The following is a 19,473-nucleotide window of genomic DNA, read 5'->3' on the forward strand; positions in this document are numbered from 1 at the left end:
CGTATCTTCTTACCTGATCTTGGGACTAATTTAAAGTATTTTTAGAAAAACACAGGAGAAGTGGAAAGCAAAAAAATCAGACAGGGAAAAAAGAAAAAAATGTTATGGTTGAATGAATTACACATTGAATGTATTCCTTTTAAATGTTACACTCAGAATATTATATTTGGTAAAACTCTAAAATACTTAAAAAAATAAATTGGTTTTATAGATTTTTTTTTTTTGTAGATTTGCCTCTGAGCATAACATGAGTTGCCAATGTAAAAAAATGAGTTACATATAGTAGCAACAAATCATAATGGTGCAATCAAGACCAGAAGTGTGGAAGCCTTAGAACTGTCTTGAGCAAAATTATGAAACAATGTATGTTGGTTTCATCTCTCACTGGATGTCAGCTTCTACAATTTTCTATATACAAATGACTGGTTCACAAAATGTAGCTTTTACATATTATCTGAGGAAGAGAACCAGCTAGTTATTGGATCGCAAAAACTATTAAGCCTCCAAATAGAATTTTCTCTTGAGATCCTTTGAGATTCTGGCTCTTTTCAGTTGTAGCTTGTGGCTCTGTGTGCTTACCTGAGACACTAGGTATTTTTAAAAAGTTATTTTCCCCTTATTAATGATACCTGCTACAATAAGCTTTGAAGGACTTTTATAAATTTATCAAACAAAAACTCTATGGAGTTACATGTCGTTCCAAATTCCACTAATAAAAAGACTAACTGGAAGGAAAATCAGTTCAGTATCTGAATTGGCCACATCAGCAACACTGAGAATAAACTCCCAGGCTTTACTTTGTGGGAAGTGCCATTTACTATTAGACAATGAAACTTTTTACAAGAGAGCCTTAAACTATAGGAAAATGTCCTCAGGGCTCTGGCTTAGAAAGTTTAATTATTAGCTTTAAAATAACTTGACTGTCAGCAAACATGCTGTTAAACCAACCAGGGAAAAGAAGTCCCCAAATTCTGGACAAGGTCCTGTTTCTTTCAATCAGCGTCTGGTAGGTGTGAGCCAAGGTTTTTCACATGCAAAAGTTTTACACTTCAGTTTCAAGGATTGAATTTGCTACCATTCCTGTCCGTGACTTTAAATAAGTTTGGTAACATTCCTGACGCATCCCTTTGTAAACAAAGTAATGACATAGTTTTGGAAGAGATACCCAAACACTTGGTAGACAATTCTAATAAACTATATGTAATTTTTCAAGAATGCTCTCTTTTAAGTCTCAATCATGACTGAATTTTGAAACACGGAGACCACACAGGCTCTCCCAGTTCCGTCAGTGGTCTCTTCTACTATCATGCTTGAAGCATGACTGCGAGCTGGGAACAAACCAACACGTGACACGTTCAATCACAGAAAATCAAGGACTGCAAAACCACGAAAGAAAATGGCAGAGCATGGACACCGGTGTTGAGAACATTCTATTCTACCCAGTGCACACCCTCATCCAAAGAGGAAATCGGAGGATCATGTGAAACATGAAAATGACTTGGGTTGATGACAAATCATGGTTGTATTCAATAAACTGTGAAAAACAGCAACGATAAAATACCTGGCAGAACGCGCCCCAAGACTAAAGCCCATGTAGCCCTCAGCGGGTAAAGAGTCGTCGCCCAGCTCCTTCAGGTCCTGTGGCCCGAGATACTTGTCCGTGTCCCCTGTCATGGCATCTTCACCTGCCGATGGACAAAACAAGCCAGAATCAGAAGTTTCCCTTTTGAAAATGGGTCCATTGAGGAGAAAACCACTCCTTTGGGCATCCGCAAACCACCCGGGTTTCTCACTTACTTTCCCCTACCCCCTAGGTAATGCGTGTTACTGCCGCTTAAGGAAAAAACAGAGGTGAGGTTAGTTCATAATTTCAAGAGTGAATGTAAGTAGCGGAAGGGCTCCTGGGGTTAAGTACCACTTTTTACACTTTCCCCAAACTCCTTCTCCCCCTCAAGTCCTGGCTGACTAGAAAGGTGGATCTTTTTTTTTGTCAATGAGCTTCCCATGTCTCACCACGAGGAGGGCAGCTTGTCCGAATGGACGTGGATTGCAACCTAAGAACCACCTTGCCATGACTACTCCGAAAATTATACTGGGAAGGGAGGGGACCTTTTTTTTTTTTTTTTTTTTTTAAATGGTCTTCTCACACACAGGATTTCAGTTTGGGGCTTCTGTAAGAAACCAGCAAGTCATTTAATCTGAACTATTACTTCTTCACTGGAGAACCTTGAAACACATCAATTTTGAACTGTTTCTATACCTATCACATAAACAGCGCGGTCCGGCTGCCCCAGGGCTGAACCACTGCTTGGGAAGGAGCTCTACCTTCCAAACTTAGAGAGCAGCAGTTTGAAGGAAGGACTACATGAAGTGCTCTTGGCTCACCAGTACAAAGAGTTAATTCCGTAAAACTTTTACTAGCTACATATGCATAACATGACCTCACGGAAAAACCACATTCCAAGAGTGACAGAGCAGGTTTTTCAAATGCCTTTTGCCCTCTGGGACGGTTCCCATCCTTTTCAAAACGTAGCACAGTCCGTGGAAAAGTTCGTTCTGCAAAGCAGGCAAACCTATTTCCTTTTTATGACTCTCCTTACCCTTTCTGGACACAAGAGATTTCAAAAGCGTGCACGTTATGTTTTCTCAAAGGTAAGTGATTCATCTGTTCCAGCTCTATTTTCCAATTCCTTCAGTACCGTTTATAATTTCCATTCATTTAAACCCAGGAAACCGCAAGAGCTTAGCTTTTAAACTACCAATCAAGTCTAAAAATACACTGTCAACTACTGTTTTTGCAAATATAAAAAAGAAACAGATCTGCTTTCTACTACTACCCGGGACCCAGAGAGATTATTTTAAGTAACTACTCACAGCTGGGCTATTCGTACAACCACTGCATACGAAACAAAAACAGCACACACCAAGCACGACTTAAAGAAAGAGCTTACTCTGTGGTAAAGCCATTTCCACCAGGCGGGGTAGATCAAATGTTTTCCTGATGTTTCCAGGAATTCCTTAAGCAGTGATTTAGAGTGTACCTCGGAATCAGCCCAAACAAACCGACCCCTGGGCTGTATTCACCGTCTTCACCGCCGCTGGGGTCCACTCAGCATCTTCGTCTCCTCGTAGGCAGTTGAAGAAGTGCACATCTTTTCTCTAACTCGTCAAAGTTCAGAGATTTTCGATATTCCAAACCAGAAAAAAATACACGAAAAAAAAAGCAAAACCTGCCTACCCTTAATTGAGAAGACCCTTTCGATCACTCTGCAGACATCCTTTTAAAGCTCCTTCTGATTGGACCAAAAACTCCGCTGGCAAGCCTCTAGCAGGACTGAATGGTGACATAAATGCAAGCCCCTGAGTTATTTGTATGTAAATATGAGGACTGCTCCAGTGTAGACTTTCGGTAATTTGATACCAATGGCCGGTGCCTCACCGGGGAACCGAGGCAGCCTTACATCCAGGGAGAGCCAGCGAGCAGGGTGCAGCGCTTAATTACGAGGTGACTCTTCTCCAGCATGAATGAAGAAATGGCCAACCCAGGTAGAGGAAAACCAGAAGAAAACAAAGAAGTGGCCCAGGCGGGGCTGGGAGGGAGCTCCAGGCAAACTTTCAACTTTGTTCTCGGCTGGGAACACCAGGAGCCCTGGTTATTTATGGTCCCTGTCAGGTGGAAGGAGGGGGAACAAGGAGCCGGAGGGAGGGCCTGCCCTTGAGCCGAGGTGCTGAAAGTGTGGGGCCGAGGGGGAGTCGGAGGGATTCCCGAATGTCTCTGAGCAGCGCTGCAGGATACGCAAATCCCCACTGCTTTTTATCAAGAGTTGGAAGAGAGGAGCAGAAGTGAGACGGGCTGGAAAAAGCAAGTGGATGTCTGCCCCACTTTTTAGCACAAGTTCTTTCAGCTCTTTGACACCCTCACGGGAGCTCACTGGTTCTCCCTCCTTGAGGCAGCTCTGCAGAGAGCGCCCAAGCCGAGGTGAAGAGGTCTTTGCATAAAGGGCAGGACGCAGCCCAGAGGAGGCGCTTCTGTCACTTTGCTCTGGTCCGTTGTTTCCCTCTCTCGGGCCTCCTGGCCTCCCTTTGGAGCTGCTCCACCCTGTTTGTGTTGGCAGGGGAGGAAAAAACTAGCAGGACTTCTGCATCCTCCATCTGGGCACGCTCAAGAGGCAATTTCAATGGCTCGTTTCTCAGAAGAGCTGGAAAGTTACGCCAGATACTAAGTACAGGGCTCTGAACGGTCTTGCTGAAGTCAGTGGTTTACAGCACTTTTCCATGAGTGTGTCTATCTCCTGGAAATTTGCATCTGTAGAACCCCGAAGTGGGGAACACATTTGTTTCTCCTGGATCAATGAATGCACGACTCACCTAATAGTACAATGATCGGAGACCCAGGGCTTTAATTGGAGCAGCCTGACTGTAATCAACATAATACATATGCAGGAATAGAAGGGAAGCTGTTTATAATGCCTGGTATGTATTGGAAAATATTCCCAAGCAAAAGTATAATTCCCAACGTTGTAAAGAATGGAAGGGGAAGTCGTGGTTCAAATGGATAAAATGACTAAACATTAATCTGTTTTCCACATCTGCACTTAAACTACAAACTGCTTAGCAAAGCCTCATTCAATGACTGCTGCTCCTTCCTCCTGACTTATCAGTTGGCCTTTCTCTGGCCAGCCTGCACAACTGCACGGTCCTGCACATCTGCTGTCCTTCTATTATACAGAATTATTTCAGTCCCTAGAAGTCCAGAAACTCTTTAGACTTTGAACCATTACATAGGGTGCACTCTTGATGGAACCTTTATCCCTCTTCTTCACCTGTGTAATCTCTCCAAACTTTGACACTAAAATTCCTCCCGTCCTGGACAGGACCATCTAAAGTTAGTGGTTCTTCATGTGGGCTTCCCTTATCAGAGCGTCCTACCAGGGAAAACGTCTGCTTAGTCTCTCCCACTGGATGGTGAGATCCACGCTAGATTAGGAACCAAATTCTTCCTGAACCTGGCGTATTGCAAGTGCCCCATAAATACTTTTGGATTTCATCATTGCTTTCATCAAAGAGGATGGTAAAAACAAAACCAAACCAAAACAAAACAAAACAAAGAAAACCAGACTCTTAAATACAGAGAACAAACTGGTGGTTGCCAGAGGGAAGGTGAGGAGGGAGATGGAGGAGAAAAAAAATAAAGAGGCTGGTGGTTGTACTTTTCTCCCCCTCTACCGGCCGCAGCAACTTAGCACTCTCCGGCATGCCAAGTTGTTGACTGGTACATAGGAAACTGTTAATAAAGTTAAGTTTCTATTCTTCTTTACCCATCCTTCTAGACTTCTGAAATGGTCACTGTGAAACCAAAAGATGCCCAGAGTTGAAATGGGGGTGAGAGCTGTCAATACAGTTGGCCAAAGATTAATTAAAATAGCCTCATGACATGGTGAAGACATTTCTTTCTTTTTTTTTTTTTTTTTAAGATTTTATTTATTTATTTGACAGAGAGAGATCACAAGTAGGTAGCGAGGCAGGCAGAGAGAGAGAGAGGAGGAAGCAGGCTCCCTGCCGAGCAGAGAACCCGATGCGGGACTGGATCCCAGGACCCTGAGATCATGACCTGAGCCGAAGGCAGCGGCTTAACCCACTGAGCCACCCAGGCGCCCCTGAAGACATTTCTTACAAGGCATGGAAAGCAGAAACCCAGGCAATGTTAGTATTTCAAGGCCATTTTGCATAATTGGTGCTCTTGATTCAAATCCCGGCTTCATCAGTGACCAGTTAAGTGACCTTCGGAACACTGTTTACTCGGAGTCACAGTTCCTGCCTCTCTGTACCTGGGATAATAACTCGGCCTCTAACCTCAGCCTCTTCCAGGGATTCAGTGAAATAATGCACAGAATAAGGGCTTCATCAGTATGGTCAGTGTTATTCTGTAACACAGCTTTTTGTGGTGCCCAAACATCTGAATGCATGAACTCATAGTTAGAATTTCAGTTGCTACTGCTGATTCTGGTAAAGGCAAAATCCAACCACGGCAGCAGATGTCTCTGCTCTCCATTGTCTACAATGCCGAATGCAAGGCCTGGCTTATAGCTGATCAATAAATATTTGTTGACTGATTGACTGTCTGAATAATACTAGACCATACCTACTCTTCTTTCAATAAACAAGATATTCTATAATTTTATAGAGCACAACACACTATTACACCAAAAATTAGAAAGGAATGACATGAATTATGTTGTGCAGTTTGTTAACGGCCTCTAATCCATGCTGTAACCCAAAAATATTTTATTAGTAGTAGCTTCTGACCAATAGACCCAAAGGTAGATAAGCCAACAAAGATAATTCTATGACTGGACAACTCTGATGCAATATCATATATATTTAGTTGAAATATATATATTATATATTATTATATTATAATATATATGTTTGTTTAATATATTATATATATTGTTTAACATAATATTATGTTTATATATAAACAAGAACCACACATTCTCACTTACCAAGAAGCACTTGTGTGGGTTTATGTTTCCAAGAAGTGTTTGGTGGAGTGTTATAACAGTTGTGTTATAGGTAACTCTGAGCATTTTGTGGTGAAGAGGGTGTGGTAGCTAGTGTTTAAAGAAGCTTTCTCCCCAGCCCCACCCCCACCACGAACCACATCTCTTAAATTAAATGTGGGCTTGTTCATTTTTTGAACAATAATATGCAGGGGAAGTGATATTGCATGACTTTTCAGTGTTGGTTCCAAGAAGTCTTGCAGTTTCTCCTTGGCTCTCTTTCGAACACTAGTTTGGGCGAAGCCAATCCCCATGAAGATATTTGACTACCATGAGACCTCCATGCTGTAAAGAAGGTCAAAGAAGCCACGTGGAGAGGCTGCGTGGAAAGAGAGAGAGAGATGACCAGCCCTCCCTCAGCTGTTTCAGGGCCGCCCAGGTGAGGCCAACAGACCTATAACTGAAGATACCACATCGAACATTCTGCCATGTTACTCCCATCCCAGCTGCTACCCGCTGTAATCTCAGCAGAGCTCAAGAATCCAGCTGAACCCAGTTATCTCACACAACCATGGGAGATAATAATAGATTAATCCACTGAGTTTAGAGGTTTGTCATCACAGTGTAGTAAGCAGTGGGAACAGAGAGGAATGAGAAATGACAAGGTCTAAAGGTAGGCCAAAGAGGTCATGTGCTGATTGCTTCATGCATGCCCAGTGAATTAAGAGTGAGCTCTGCAGAGTGCTACCTGCTTAGTGGAGAACAAGCCCAGGAAGGGTACCCAGTGAGTGCCACCACGGAAGCCTCATCTATTTAGGACTGATTTTATGTCTCTTAACATCACGAGCACTGCCGTTCTCACTGTTAATCCATTTCTGATCATAAAATACCAGACAGTGGAAACTGTTTAAAGGAGAACACAAAACACCCCAGTCTACCTTGATCCCGCCGTTCACCAAATAATAAAAACTGTTCAGAGTCATTTCACTTCCATTTTCCATCTATCCCTCTTCCTGGTCCTCCTATCGTGACTAGGGTAAGAGGTTTCTCGTACCACAGTCAACCTTTCGAAGATCCGTACCCTTTCACTAACAGGAAATCACGCAAAATAGAATCAAGGACAAAGGAGACGAAGAGAATATATGAAATGATTATCGGGACAGTCGCTGTTCATATAGCTGTGCCCTCGGTCCTTTGTACTTACTTATTTTTAGATTTTTAAGTAATCTCTACACTCAATGTGGGGCTCAAACTCTAAACCCCAAGAGCAAGCACTGCCTGCTGTAGAGGGATCCCAGCCCTCATTCTTTTTTACATTCCGTGTCAATGGCCAATTGTCAAGATGTGGTGGAATGTACCTAACCCAGCTTCCCTGCCATCTTTCACTGTGCCCGCTGGTAAGCCTCTTTACACTGAACAGAGGAAACTGGTTTTGGCTAATATTTATAAGTGTTTTCATGCCCTGGGAGCTCTTTCTTTTTTGCATGTCATTTTTTTCTAATGTTTTCCATCATCACCAAGGAATACTTCTGTTGCTTTCCTAGGGGTTGAAAGTTGTTTTCCCCTCTGTCTGGAGGCAAGAATCATAAAGAAAGTTCCGTAATGTAACCATACGAAGTTATATTTTCTGAAACTTTGCTCAGAAGTGCTTTATTCCTCTGCTACGAAATGAACAATCTTCTTCTCATTATGGAGTCTCCCAACATTATGGAGTCACGGTTAAAAATACATTACACCTTCAAATGAATTAATAGTAGAAAACCTTCAAATTATGCAGGATGTTTAAAAAAGGCAAGATTAGAAAGAATACAGAGGAACATAGGATCTAAACTCTAGTGATTTATTAAGCGTTGCTTTCATACTAGAACTCAGCAAATAGTCTTATAGACAAATAGTTAATGATTGAAACTTACTTCCATTTAGTGTGCTTGTTCTGAAAAAGGTGATTGTTTGACCACCACACAGCAAGGAAAATAAAAATGACTGGGAAAATAAATCCTTCAAGCATTTCTAGTCTACATTACAGAACAGCAGGATGAGAGCACACCATTATAATCATCACCAGAATCTACTGAGCATTTACAATGTTCTAGGCACGGCGCGGTGCTTTGTAAGTCTTATCTGATACGATTCAAGCAACAACCTTCTCAAATAGAATTGTCTCAATTTCAGTATAAAGAAAACGCAGGTCAGAGTGGAGGATAACCCAGGATCACTTAGAAATTGGGTAAAAATGGAATCAAAATCAGTTGATGTGACTACAGAGCCCCACTTCTACACACTGTCATATGCGATGTTGTCGAACAAATACTTTAAGAAAGGTAAGCTCCATGAGGTGACCCAAATGTGAGCTCCGTGAGGGCTGAGGTATTTGTCTGTTTGGTTCCAGATCTAGTGCCCAGCACATGGTAGATGCTCAATAAATGTGTGCAATGAAAATTCAGTGATTGCCTTTGGAGGCAGCAACTACATTACTGGAGTGAGGAGAAGGAGGGAGACTTACTTTTCACTGTAAACTCTTGTACCTTGGGAATTCTATACCATGTGCATCTATCACCTATTCAAAAAATGAATATAATTAACAAAATAAAACAAGATAGAGGGACTGTCGAGAAGTCATACAGGCTGTGTTCCGTACACCAGATCAAGTGTTTTGACTTATACGGGTCTGCCAGAACATGTTAAGGTGTGTATGTGCAGCAGCAAATACTTTGCAAACATGGAGAGGAAACTCAATTCTTTGCGCGGTTTGACCTCACTATTTCAGCAATGAACAGGAGGAATAAGATCACAAGGCTGGAAGGAGATGCACATTATTTGCGTGGCACTTCCAATAGCTTCCCATTGTTCTAAAGTGCTGGTTCTGAACCTGGACTATGCATTAAAATCCCCTAAAAATTTGTATTTTTACAGGTTCCCAAGGGAATCTGCTGCTTCGGGTCCAAGAACCACACTGTGATAAGCACTGGCTTAAGGGATCCTTACAAGTAAGTGACAGTTATCTAATGGCAGTATTGATTTGAGAGAATTAAGTATCTATTTTCCTGGTGGGAATTACAAGAGTAATTAAAATCGCTTCAGAAACTGAATTCAGCGAATGGAACACACTATTTCTAAATTTCCAGGCGTACATTTGTGTCATCTGAGAACCCGGTTAAACCAGAGACGCTGACTCCACAGGTCTGAGGCCGGCCCTGGGATTCTGTGCGTGGGATGAGCTCCCAGGGGATTGCAACCCACACTTCGAGCAGTGAGACAGTAGGGCACTGGACTAGGCTCTGCTCCGAGTACAGCCGACGATTGCCTTGGACACATTTTGTCTCCAGTGAAGACCAGGACACAAACACTGAAATACTATGTCTCCTGCTGGTTATGATTTGCTTAATGCTTGGCATGTGCAAGACACTGTGCCGAGCGCTTTCTATATACATCGCGTTCACTCTTCAACCCCGGGGAGCAAGTACTCTCATTTCCCTTTTCTAGACAAAGACAGATTCAGAGAGGGTCAGTCATTGTTCAGAGCTCACATGTCTAGTCAGTGGTAGAGTCTGGGAAAGCCCAATGTCTTGGCCACCACCCTTGTGCCGCGGGATATGCAAGAGAAATCACAGAAGTATCCAAGAGCTCCCAGGAAGAGGGCATCCCTTTCGATGGAGGCGGTGCAATAGATGTTGAACAGAGGTGCATGAGTTAAGACAGGCAGAGAGGAGTGGAAGCGGGAAGTGAGGGGAGTGAGCCGTCCCCAGCCAGCCACAATATGTGGCGCGAGAAGGAAAGAATGGGACTATCATGAGAAGAGCAAGCAGCCAGCTTTCCTAAAATGATGGGCAACTGAGTTGTGGGAAGTGAGGGCCATGTCCGGCCATGTTTATAGGGAAGTTGGATTCTACTATAACAACTACCATCCAAGTGACAAGCGACATATGTCCGTCAGTGGGTGAAAACACTTTCATTTTTTTGACCCATAGAGATATATGTATATACATATATAGTGTACACACACACACACACACACACACACTCACTGAAGACCTAAACCTTCAAAGCTCTTCCTCTTCCTCTCGTGTTCTTCCACCCACTTCTTATCCCGCAAGAAGCGGAATCCACGGAGAGTTGCCTCTGTCTGACAGCTGCCGCCTATTGAACACCTGCTCTCTGCTGGTCGCCGTTCTAAATGCTTTGGTATATTATATCTTTTCATCTTCTTGGCAGTTCCATGTGGTATAATGAACCCGTTTAGAGATGAGACAAATAAGACTCAGCACATTTTATTTTTTGAAGGTTCAAATCAGGGACATAAAAATACAGATAACTCTGAAAACATTTTTCCATCAATTCAAAGCATTCGTCAAAAGCTGTCTCTCTCCCCTAATGTTTAGACAATAACATTTGCAGCCTGGAGAACCCACATGACAGTGTCTGTTCATGAGTCTTTTCCCTCCATGCCCCGGTACTTTGATTCTCAGAAAAGCGAGGGAGCGGGAATTGGATGGACGGGGAGCACAGTCATATTACCAGCCTGACTCTCTCGGACTTCTGTTCTAAGGGTCTGATTCTGCCCTACAGTTGCACAAACAAAGTTCCTCAGATTCCAGATCTGCACGTACTGCAGTTTGGAGCAAGAGCTTGGATTAAGCAAGGTTTCCTGCGGCCGTCTGAGGGACGGATCAAAGGGGGAGGTGACTGGTGGCTGACGGAATTGCACTACCTAGTTCAAGAGTTCATGCATGTAGCAGAGGCTCTTTAGTGTCGGGCTGGAGGCCCAGGGTGGCCTTCTGGGAGAGTGGAGGCTCAGGGCAAGGCTGCCCCCCTTCCCCGCCCTGGGGCCAGGTGAAGGAGGAAGCAAGCTCCCGCAGCCAGGAAGGAACAGATCTGGGCCTTCACAAGAACCTGTTGTTTTCTAGCACCTCTGGGCAGCGGTGGTTCTTTCAAACAGCTTGCTAACTATATTCTGGAATGTAGTGTTTTCTTGCTTCCCTTCTCAATGAGAACAATGGGGAAAGTTGAGGAAATCGATGAGCCACGGGTGAGATGGGTGGTCTTAAGGAGGCTAAGGAAGTATGTGTCATTAAGGGTTGTAAGCACCTCATGCGGGAGGCCATAGGCCATGCTCTCTCTCCCCCCTTCCCTTCCCTCTAGGTGCTCCTAAGAGCCAGCCCTCCTCCATGGCCAAAAGGAATCGGACTGGACTGGCAAAGTTTGCCCATCTCGTAATCAACGTGAACAAGTTGCTGTTCTCCCACAGAACAAATGCCTCTTTCTGCTCGGGCTAGATTTTTTTTGTTTTAAGAGCAAACAAAGTCCATTTGATTCTTTACTCTCAAACATTTATTCTAGTCTTTGTGGCTAGATGTGCTTCTTTTTTAAAAAAACGGGATCACAGTTTTTAAACTGCTCCTTAATCCAGGCTAGATATAGTTTCTAAATAAGCATGCATGACTCAGGCTTGGAACTCTTCCAGATGTAGCAATGAAAAATGTCCCCTGTGATCTTGGTTGGGTTAATAAACAAACTCATCCCAGAAAGGGAAACGATTTCAGTGTCCTTCCTGTGAAGAGGTAGAAAAAGACAATGTTGGGACAGATGCTATAACTTTTTCATATTCTTATCATTCTTATCAATACACCTTCACCCTCATCCAGAAATTGCCCTCAGGCATCTAAGTCAGATTACCCTGACTTGGTCACATGAACACCTGAGACTCCAGACAGAACGCAGGTAGAAAGAGGACAAAGTTATGCACACTGTTCTCCTTATCTAAAATCTGTGCCACTCATGAAATAGACTAGACAACAAATGAATTACCAGCTGCAGGCCAGCCCTGGGAAATCAGGCACTGACATGTTGGTTCTTACTGAAAGAGAAATGGGATAGCTTAATTCAAGGTGGTAGTGCCATGCCCATTAATTCTTCTCATTATTCTTTGTTAGCTATTTTTGTCTAGTTTCAACCCCCAATCCAGACCTCGTTAGCCTCGGTTCCTCCTAACACAGGCGTATAAGATGGTGTGTGCTCGGCAAGAAGATGTTCCCCGCCCCTGGGTGTGCAGGAATATCACGATCCCATGGGTTTTTGTGGGCAAGCATTTGGACTCTTCCTAATGTTATACCCAAATTGCCATTCCTTGTGTAGACAACAAACTTGTGCTTGTCGGTTTGCTATATTACCTACCTCTACCTAGAGGATGTGTGCTTACGAGGTGAAGATGGGTGGGCTCTGCTGTCAGTTAGCCTCCCTGTGGTTCTGGCCCAGTGGGTCAGACCACCCCTTCCTTCTGCAACATCTTCCCTGCTCCTCTGACCCCTCCCATTCCTGGCCCTCGCACTCCCCTGACACCCCTATCTCCACTCATCCCCAGTGCTGATGCTCCACTGTCTTCTCCCTGCAGCAAGAATCCCAATGTGAAGGGGAAGGGTTAAGGGTGGTCAGACTAGGACCCACTTCCCCATGAAGCAGGTCAGACTCTCCAGGTAGGTGGGCAGGCATGAAAATAACTGGAGGGTGAGGGCTTGGGGGAGAAAGCATATTCAAAATTATGACTTGTTTTGGGCAAATGGAAAAACCACTTATTGTCCTTCATCAATAAACATGCTTCATTCCCTGCAATCCCTTAAGACAATCCCTGTGTCCATTTATCCCCCTCAATTGCTCTGGTTACTCATTCTGTCACAGCTTCTTGGGGAAAACACACACACACACACACACACACACACACAACATGAGAGCTGCTCAATTCTATGTCTATGTCTCCATCGTGTCATGGACGCAGCGGCTTCCCAAGATCACCAGGGAGCCGCAGATCGCCTGCACTCCGCTGACTGGACCCCGTCAGGACTTCTCCCCTGGCTTCTGCCAGAACCCACTCTTCTTTCTGGTTTTCTTCCTCTATTGTTCACCACTCCCCCTCCATGTCCTTTGATGTTCCTCTTCCTCTGTGCATGTCAATGTGCCCAGACTTTTCTAGAACCGCTTCTCATCCTCCCTATGCCCTCTCCTGGGGTTCCCATTCAGGGCGGCGGTGCTCAGTTTCTCTAGCTCCTGTGTGCTGAGGTCTTCTGCCGGGTCATCTGCTTTTCTGTCTGTCTCTCTCCTTTTGAAGTTTTATTTATTTAAGTAACCTTTACACCCCACCAGGAGTGGGGCTCAAACCACGACTGTGAGATCAAGAGTCGCATGTTTTTCCAACGAAGCCTACCAAGCACCCTGTCTCTGACAATTTTTGGAACACTTCTTTCCACCTACCCAAATCTTGACTTCTCCACATTCTATCTATTCCTTGCAATATGTCCTTTCTGAGGCCTTTGGTAATCTCCCCTTTTTCTGAATTTCCTTGTCACTTTTATCTATTCTTCCTTACCGCATCTCCTTTAAGTAGAAAGTTGGAGTGAAAAACCTAATTCAAATTCCAGTTGCCTTGACGAGGTGAATCTGGGCAGCAAATATCTTAAACCCATTGAGCTTCAGATTCCTTAATGTAAATTAGAACTAATAGGACTTTAAGTCAGGACTTTAGATGGAGAATAAATGTAGATTGGAGTGATAATAGTAACAATAATTCTCTCGACTATTTGGAAAAAATTCAGGAAGATAAGGTACCTCGTAACTAACTTTCACTGAGCTCTCTGGGCCAAACCCCTTATATAGGATCTCATTTTAAAACTTGCAACAATCTAACCATTGTGAGACTAAATTATCTAAATTACCAGGCACCAGAGATGCCAGAGCAAAGGTTAAGGGCAGGGATTTGCGCATAATCCCTTGCACTGATCTGCGTAATCTTGATCAAGGTCCTTTAACCTTGCTGGAACTGATTTTTCACATCTATAATATGGGCATACCATTTTCGATGGCTCTAAACTCAGAGCTCACTGTGAAGGTCACATGACATATAGCAGGAAATGTAGATAGATTCATGCCTGGCACAGAGAAAGGGCTCAATAAAGGGTAAGTACCTTATTTATGATGTTTTGGGAGTTCATTTATATGCAATCCTCTCAAGGGACTGACACAAGTAAATGTGTGGATTTAAGCCTGTGGATACACTCGTCCATGGGAGAGTGGCTGTTTGTATAAATCCTAAATATTGTGACAGGGATAAAGATGGGTCTCCTCTCATGGAGCTAACGGTCTACTTTAAAAGAAAATGAACAAAATTAATCACAAATTAGCAAAGTGCAGTCTGTGGGCTGAATCCACCTCCCACCAACTTTTAAGCCAATTTGTTTTATTTTATTTTATTATTTTTTTAAGGTTTAATTTATTTATTTGACACAGAGAAAGAGTGAGCGAGCGTACAAGTAGGGTGAGGGTCAGAGGGAGAAGCAGGTTTCCCGCTGAGCAGGGAGCCTGATGTGGGACTCGACCCCAGGATCCTGGGATCATGACCTGAGCCAAAGGCAGATGCTTAACTGACTGAGCCACCCAGGAGTCCCTTAAATCAATGATTGTCACACAGCCGAGCCCATTTGTTCAGGTCTTGTCTCGTGCTATTGGTCCATCACAAAGGCAGAGTTGAACAGTTGGGCCTGAGAACTACATGGTGTGAAAAACTGAAAATATTTACCATTGACCTGTAACAGAAAAAAAAAAGTGCTACCCTTGGAAATTAATGGCTAGTTCCTCAAGATGAATATTAGGATGAAATTAAAGAGTGTGGACAGAGAGGACAGTGGAAAATCAGTAGCCAGGGCCACATCACACAGAACCTACCAACCATGGAAGGGCCAGACTTTTAAGCCAAGTGTGACGTAAAGTCTCAGGAGGTTTTTATCTTAGTTTAGTATTTACACTATACATTATTTAGAGGGGGTGGCTACTTTTATCATGAAATATAGCAACCACACAGAGGCGTACAGAAAAGGTAAAAGTACATTTTCACAAACCGTTACAAAACAAACAGCATCCAGATCAAGAACTAGAACATCCCCCTAGACGCTTTCCTCATCCCATCCCCATCACAGCCTCCTCCTCCCTCCCTCACAGTAATCACTTAATGACATTCTTCCCTTTGCCCTTCTTTTACAGCCTCACTATCTAATTTTATAATCCTAGTTTAGTGTTACTGAGTTTTGAGGAGTTCTGTTGTCTCTGCATGATCTACAACCCAGTGACTGCAGTCCTTGGTGTGTACCCTATAGAAATACAGGCATACATGTACTTGGGGCAGATAGAAGGTTTGTAGCAGCTTTGTCTGCAAGAGCCCCAAACTGGGAACGAGCCACATTTCCATGTCCACGTGGCACAGATAACTTACTTCTGGTAGAGGCAGACAACAGAGTATCACAGTGAAATGAAAAGGAATGAGCTATGCTTATAGGCAACACCACGAAGGAATTTAAAAAAAAAAAAAACAGGACTCTAAGCTTTGGGGGGTTTTTAGGCTTGGAAATGGAATGATATGATCCAATATTTGTGAAAGACTGCTGGGATGCCGGGTAGAAATCCGAGTCTGCAGGGAAAGAAGGGGACAGAGGGCGGAAGCTCCGGCAGCGGTCCACGGCAGAACCGTAAGGAGTCCGCAGGTGGGACTGGCTTGGGCAGTGGCAGTGGGGCGTGGGGAGGAAGAGAAGGGGGATGTGAGATGAGTTCTGGAAGGTTGCACATGAGTGCTAAGAAAAGGAAGATCACACGTAACCTCGGGGCTGGCGTGCGTGACGGAGCCACTCCCTAGGATGAGGAGCCTAGGGGAGACGCTGTTTGGAGCCGGGGTTCAGGGCATGACAAGTTGTCTATGACACTCTAAAGGGAAACATCAGGCATGTGTTGGGTAGGTGGACAGCCTGGATCAAAATCACTCAACAATTCCAAAACCAAAGCCAGGATAGCAAGGATAGGATGGAATGTGTTTTAGGATAAAGGCCTCTGCCCCAGTTCACTGATCTTTTTCTTTTGTTGGAAATTCTTTTAAATTCGCTAACTAGTCTTTGAGATACAGATACACCTTAGGAGAGTCATTATAAAGCTGTTTATTGATGCAATCCATAGTCTAGGTCTGTCTCAGTGGGAAGGTGTTTATTGGAATGGCATATTCCAATGGACATGGAATATGGACATAGCAAGCAAATTCTCTCTAACCTGCCTCTTCTCAGAAACCTGTAAAACATGCTTTTCCTTGAGTCTCCCTCCACTGTGATGGAATCAGCTAAAAACAGTGAGGATCTCCTGTGTACCAGGTACTGTGCTAGGTTCTGGGTCTCTGCTTCTGGCGTTTCATTTTCAGTTTATCATTGAGAGAAGCATGTAATTAGGTAATCTCTATTCGGAAGGTCAATTGTAATCAGAAACGTATCAGGCAAAAGGCTAGATGTTATGACTGAACAGGTATTTGCAAAATGATAACTTTTCAGGTGAAGAACAATTTCTGCAAAACTACAGCCACCCCCAGACCACCTGGGGCAGGCTAGTCTTCAAGGCTTCCTTCCAGACCTAGAAACCTAAACACCTACTGGCCTGATTTTTTTATTAGCATGCCCAGGGGATTAGGAAAGCAGGATAGTCCTAGGCATTTGTGAGACGGGGTCCTAAAAGGACATCTTTCTGGTAGTTTCCTTGATGCCCATTTTCATGTCTCCCAAAGTAACTTCTCCTATTTTTTTGAGTTTTAGATTATGCCATTCAAATTCTACTTATTCTCTAACTGAGAAGAGTCAGATATGTTTACTAAAACTACTTACTTTGGGTTCTTAAGATCTATTCTAAATTATGTTTATATTTATTTTCCTGGAATTTGCACCTTGGGCTGCGTATTTCTTTTACCAAGATGGTCAGAAGAAAATATACTATTTCTACCATAGTCTTATCAGGGTCATTAAGAGATAATTATTAACTTGTGATAATTTCCCAGGCATGATCTGTTCCTTTTCCTAAACTTTCCCCTTTTTAAAGCTTAAAAAACAATATATTCTTGGATTCTGTATATAAGAAAACAGATCATGTTAGAGTAGCAATGAAAGAGAAGACCCAGACTGTCCGATCTGTCTTCCTGTTCAGCTCTGCTGCTAACCGGGTTGGGCAAGCTACTCAACATTTATTTGGGCTTTGCTACCTCATCAGCATAGTAGACAGCATGGGCTCCATGATGCAAGGTCAGTTCACTGGGCACTGAATTTGGTACAAAGGTGACTGAGCACGACTCTCCTCATGTCTCACATCATGCTAACGTTTGATGAAATTTTATTGCTTTATTATAGCTCAAACCTCTACCTATCTGATTTTCTTAAAGATTTCATTTATTTATTTGACAGAGAGAGAAAAAGATCACAAGTAGGCGGGGTAGGGGAGGGAAGCAGGCTCCCCGCTGAGCAGAGAGCCCGCTGTGGGGCTCAATCCCAGGACCCTGAGATCATGACCTGAGCCGAAGGCAGAGGCTTAACCCACTAAGCCACCCAGGCGCCCCAAACCTCTACCTATCTGATAATTATTTCTACTATGTGTGTACTTAACCTCTTACTTTTTTTTTTTTCCTTTTAACATGCATTGTCTGCATTTGATCCTGAGTGAGACTTTGCAGCCTTATCAAATTGTGAGTAGCTGAGAATTAAATAATTCTTCTCAGTCTCACCCAATGGTCTCCCAACCCTGTTCAGTAGAGTCTTATTTCACAGAGCTACCTTTGGTTTTTACTTCCCATGGCTTAATTCCATTTCCCATTTTTTAAATTTGTCACTATAATGCAACCTCTTAGAATTCTGCCAGCTAAAACATGTTCTACATTATTTAAAAATTTACAAAATATACTCGACAGGAATTTATAATTCAAAGTCAGCGTTGAACCAAACAAACACTAAAAATCTCCTGGAAGGGGGACTCAAAATAGAAGACAGACGGAACCTTCACCTCAATTTTCTTCTTTCTTTTCTTCCTTCCTCTCTCTTCTTTCTCTCTCTTTCCTCCGTCCCTTCTTCATCTTTTTTCCTTCTTTTAAATTGCAAAGTGAATTGCAAAACATAAGAATGTAACTGGCACCAGAACCAATATTAATTTTGTACAGATATTAATTTGACATGTATGTGACGTACTTTCTGGGAAAGAAGACAAGTGGGGCATTAAGATATCTGTGGATGAGTCTGGCCCTCTTGGAGCTCTGCTTACCCCCTACCCAGGTAATATGTTGCTTAGATAAGGCTGCTTTATCGCCTTTCCTTCTATAGTTCTACTTCGCTGATCCCTCAGCCTTCCTTCTCCTCTGTAACCTGGCTCCATTGTTCCCCTAGGTCATTAGTTGATAACATTGTCTAGACTTGTTGATTTTTTTTTTTTAAAAGATTTTATTTATTTATTTGACAGAGAGAAATCACAAGTAGATGGAGAGGCAGACAGAGAGAGAGAGAGGGAAGCAGGCTCCCCGCCGAGCAGAGAGCCCGATGCGGGACTCGATCCCAGGACCCTGAGATCATGACCTGAGCTGAAGGCAGCGGCTTAACCCACTGAGCCACCCAGGCGCCCCTAGACTTGTTGATTTTTTAGTGTGTGAAATTAATGCAAACATTTTTTACCTACGCTAATTTCTCCTAAGAGATGAGAGAAAGAGAAGGAGAAAGCAAAGAAGATAAAGGAGGACAAGAAAGACTACTCTCAGTACCATTCCCTTAGTATTTACTCAATTTTTATAATATGGATTAAAATTATATTTTTCCATATTACAAACTCATTCTTCTTTTTCTTTCTTTTCTTTTTTTTTAAAGGTTCTATTTATATATTTGACAGAGAGAGACACAGCGAGAGAGGGAATACAAGCAGGGAGAGTGGGAGAGGGAGAAGTAGGCTTCCCACTGAGCAGGGACCCCGATGTGGGCCTCGATCCCAGAACCCTGGGATCATGACCTGAGCCGAAGGCAGACGCTTAACCGACTGAGCCACCCAGGCACCCTTTTCTTTCTTTCTTTCTTTCTTTTTTTTTTTTTTTTAAAGATTTTATTTATTCATTTGACAGAAAGAAATCACAACTAGGCAGAGAGGCAGGCAGAGAGAG

At 43.2% G+C, this 19,473-nt stretch overlaps 1 protein-coding gene and 1 long non-coding RNA gene across 31 annotated transcripts in view; both read right to left on the reverse strand.

The window, feature by feature from the left end:
- The window catches only part of ANK3 (ankyrin 3), a 667,998-nt gene that overhangs the window by 100,274 nt on the left and 548,251 nt on the right, over positions 1 to 19,473 (reverse strand). For 14 of the 30 annotated variants that reach the window (XM_044239577.1, XM_044239576.1, XM_044239560.1 and 11 more), the window contains 3 exons: positions 9,007 to 9,060; positions 1,562 to 1,685; positions 14 to 25 (listed from right to left, as the gene is read on the reverse strand). In XM_044239577.1, the coding sequence (XP_044095512.1) occupies positions 14 to 25; positions 1,562 to 1,685; positions 9,007 to 9,060 (190 nt within the window). The other 16 variants (XM_044239575.1, XM_044239573.1, XM_044239572.1 and 13 more) reach the window with 7 other exon arrangements.
- Positions 11,805 to 18,380, reverse strand: LOC122900701. The gene is made up of 2 exons (XR_006383304.1): positions 18,339 to 18,380; positions 11,805 to 12,051 (listed from the first exon to the last, which is right to left on the reverse strand). It is a non-coding gene; the product is annotated as an uncharacterized LOC122900701 (long non-coding RNA).

This window comes from Neovison vison, chromosome 2 (assembly GCF_020171115.1).
Source record: "Neovison vison isolate M4711 chromosome 2, ASM_NN_V1, whole genome shotgun sequence".
Lineage (NCBI taxonomy): Eukaryota > Metazoa > Chordata > Mammalia > Carnivora > Mustelidae > Neogale > Neogale vison.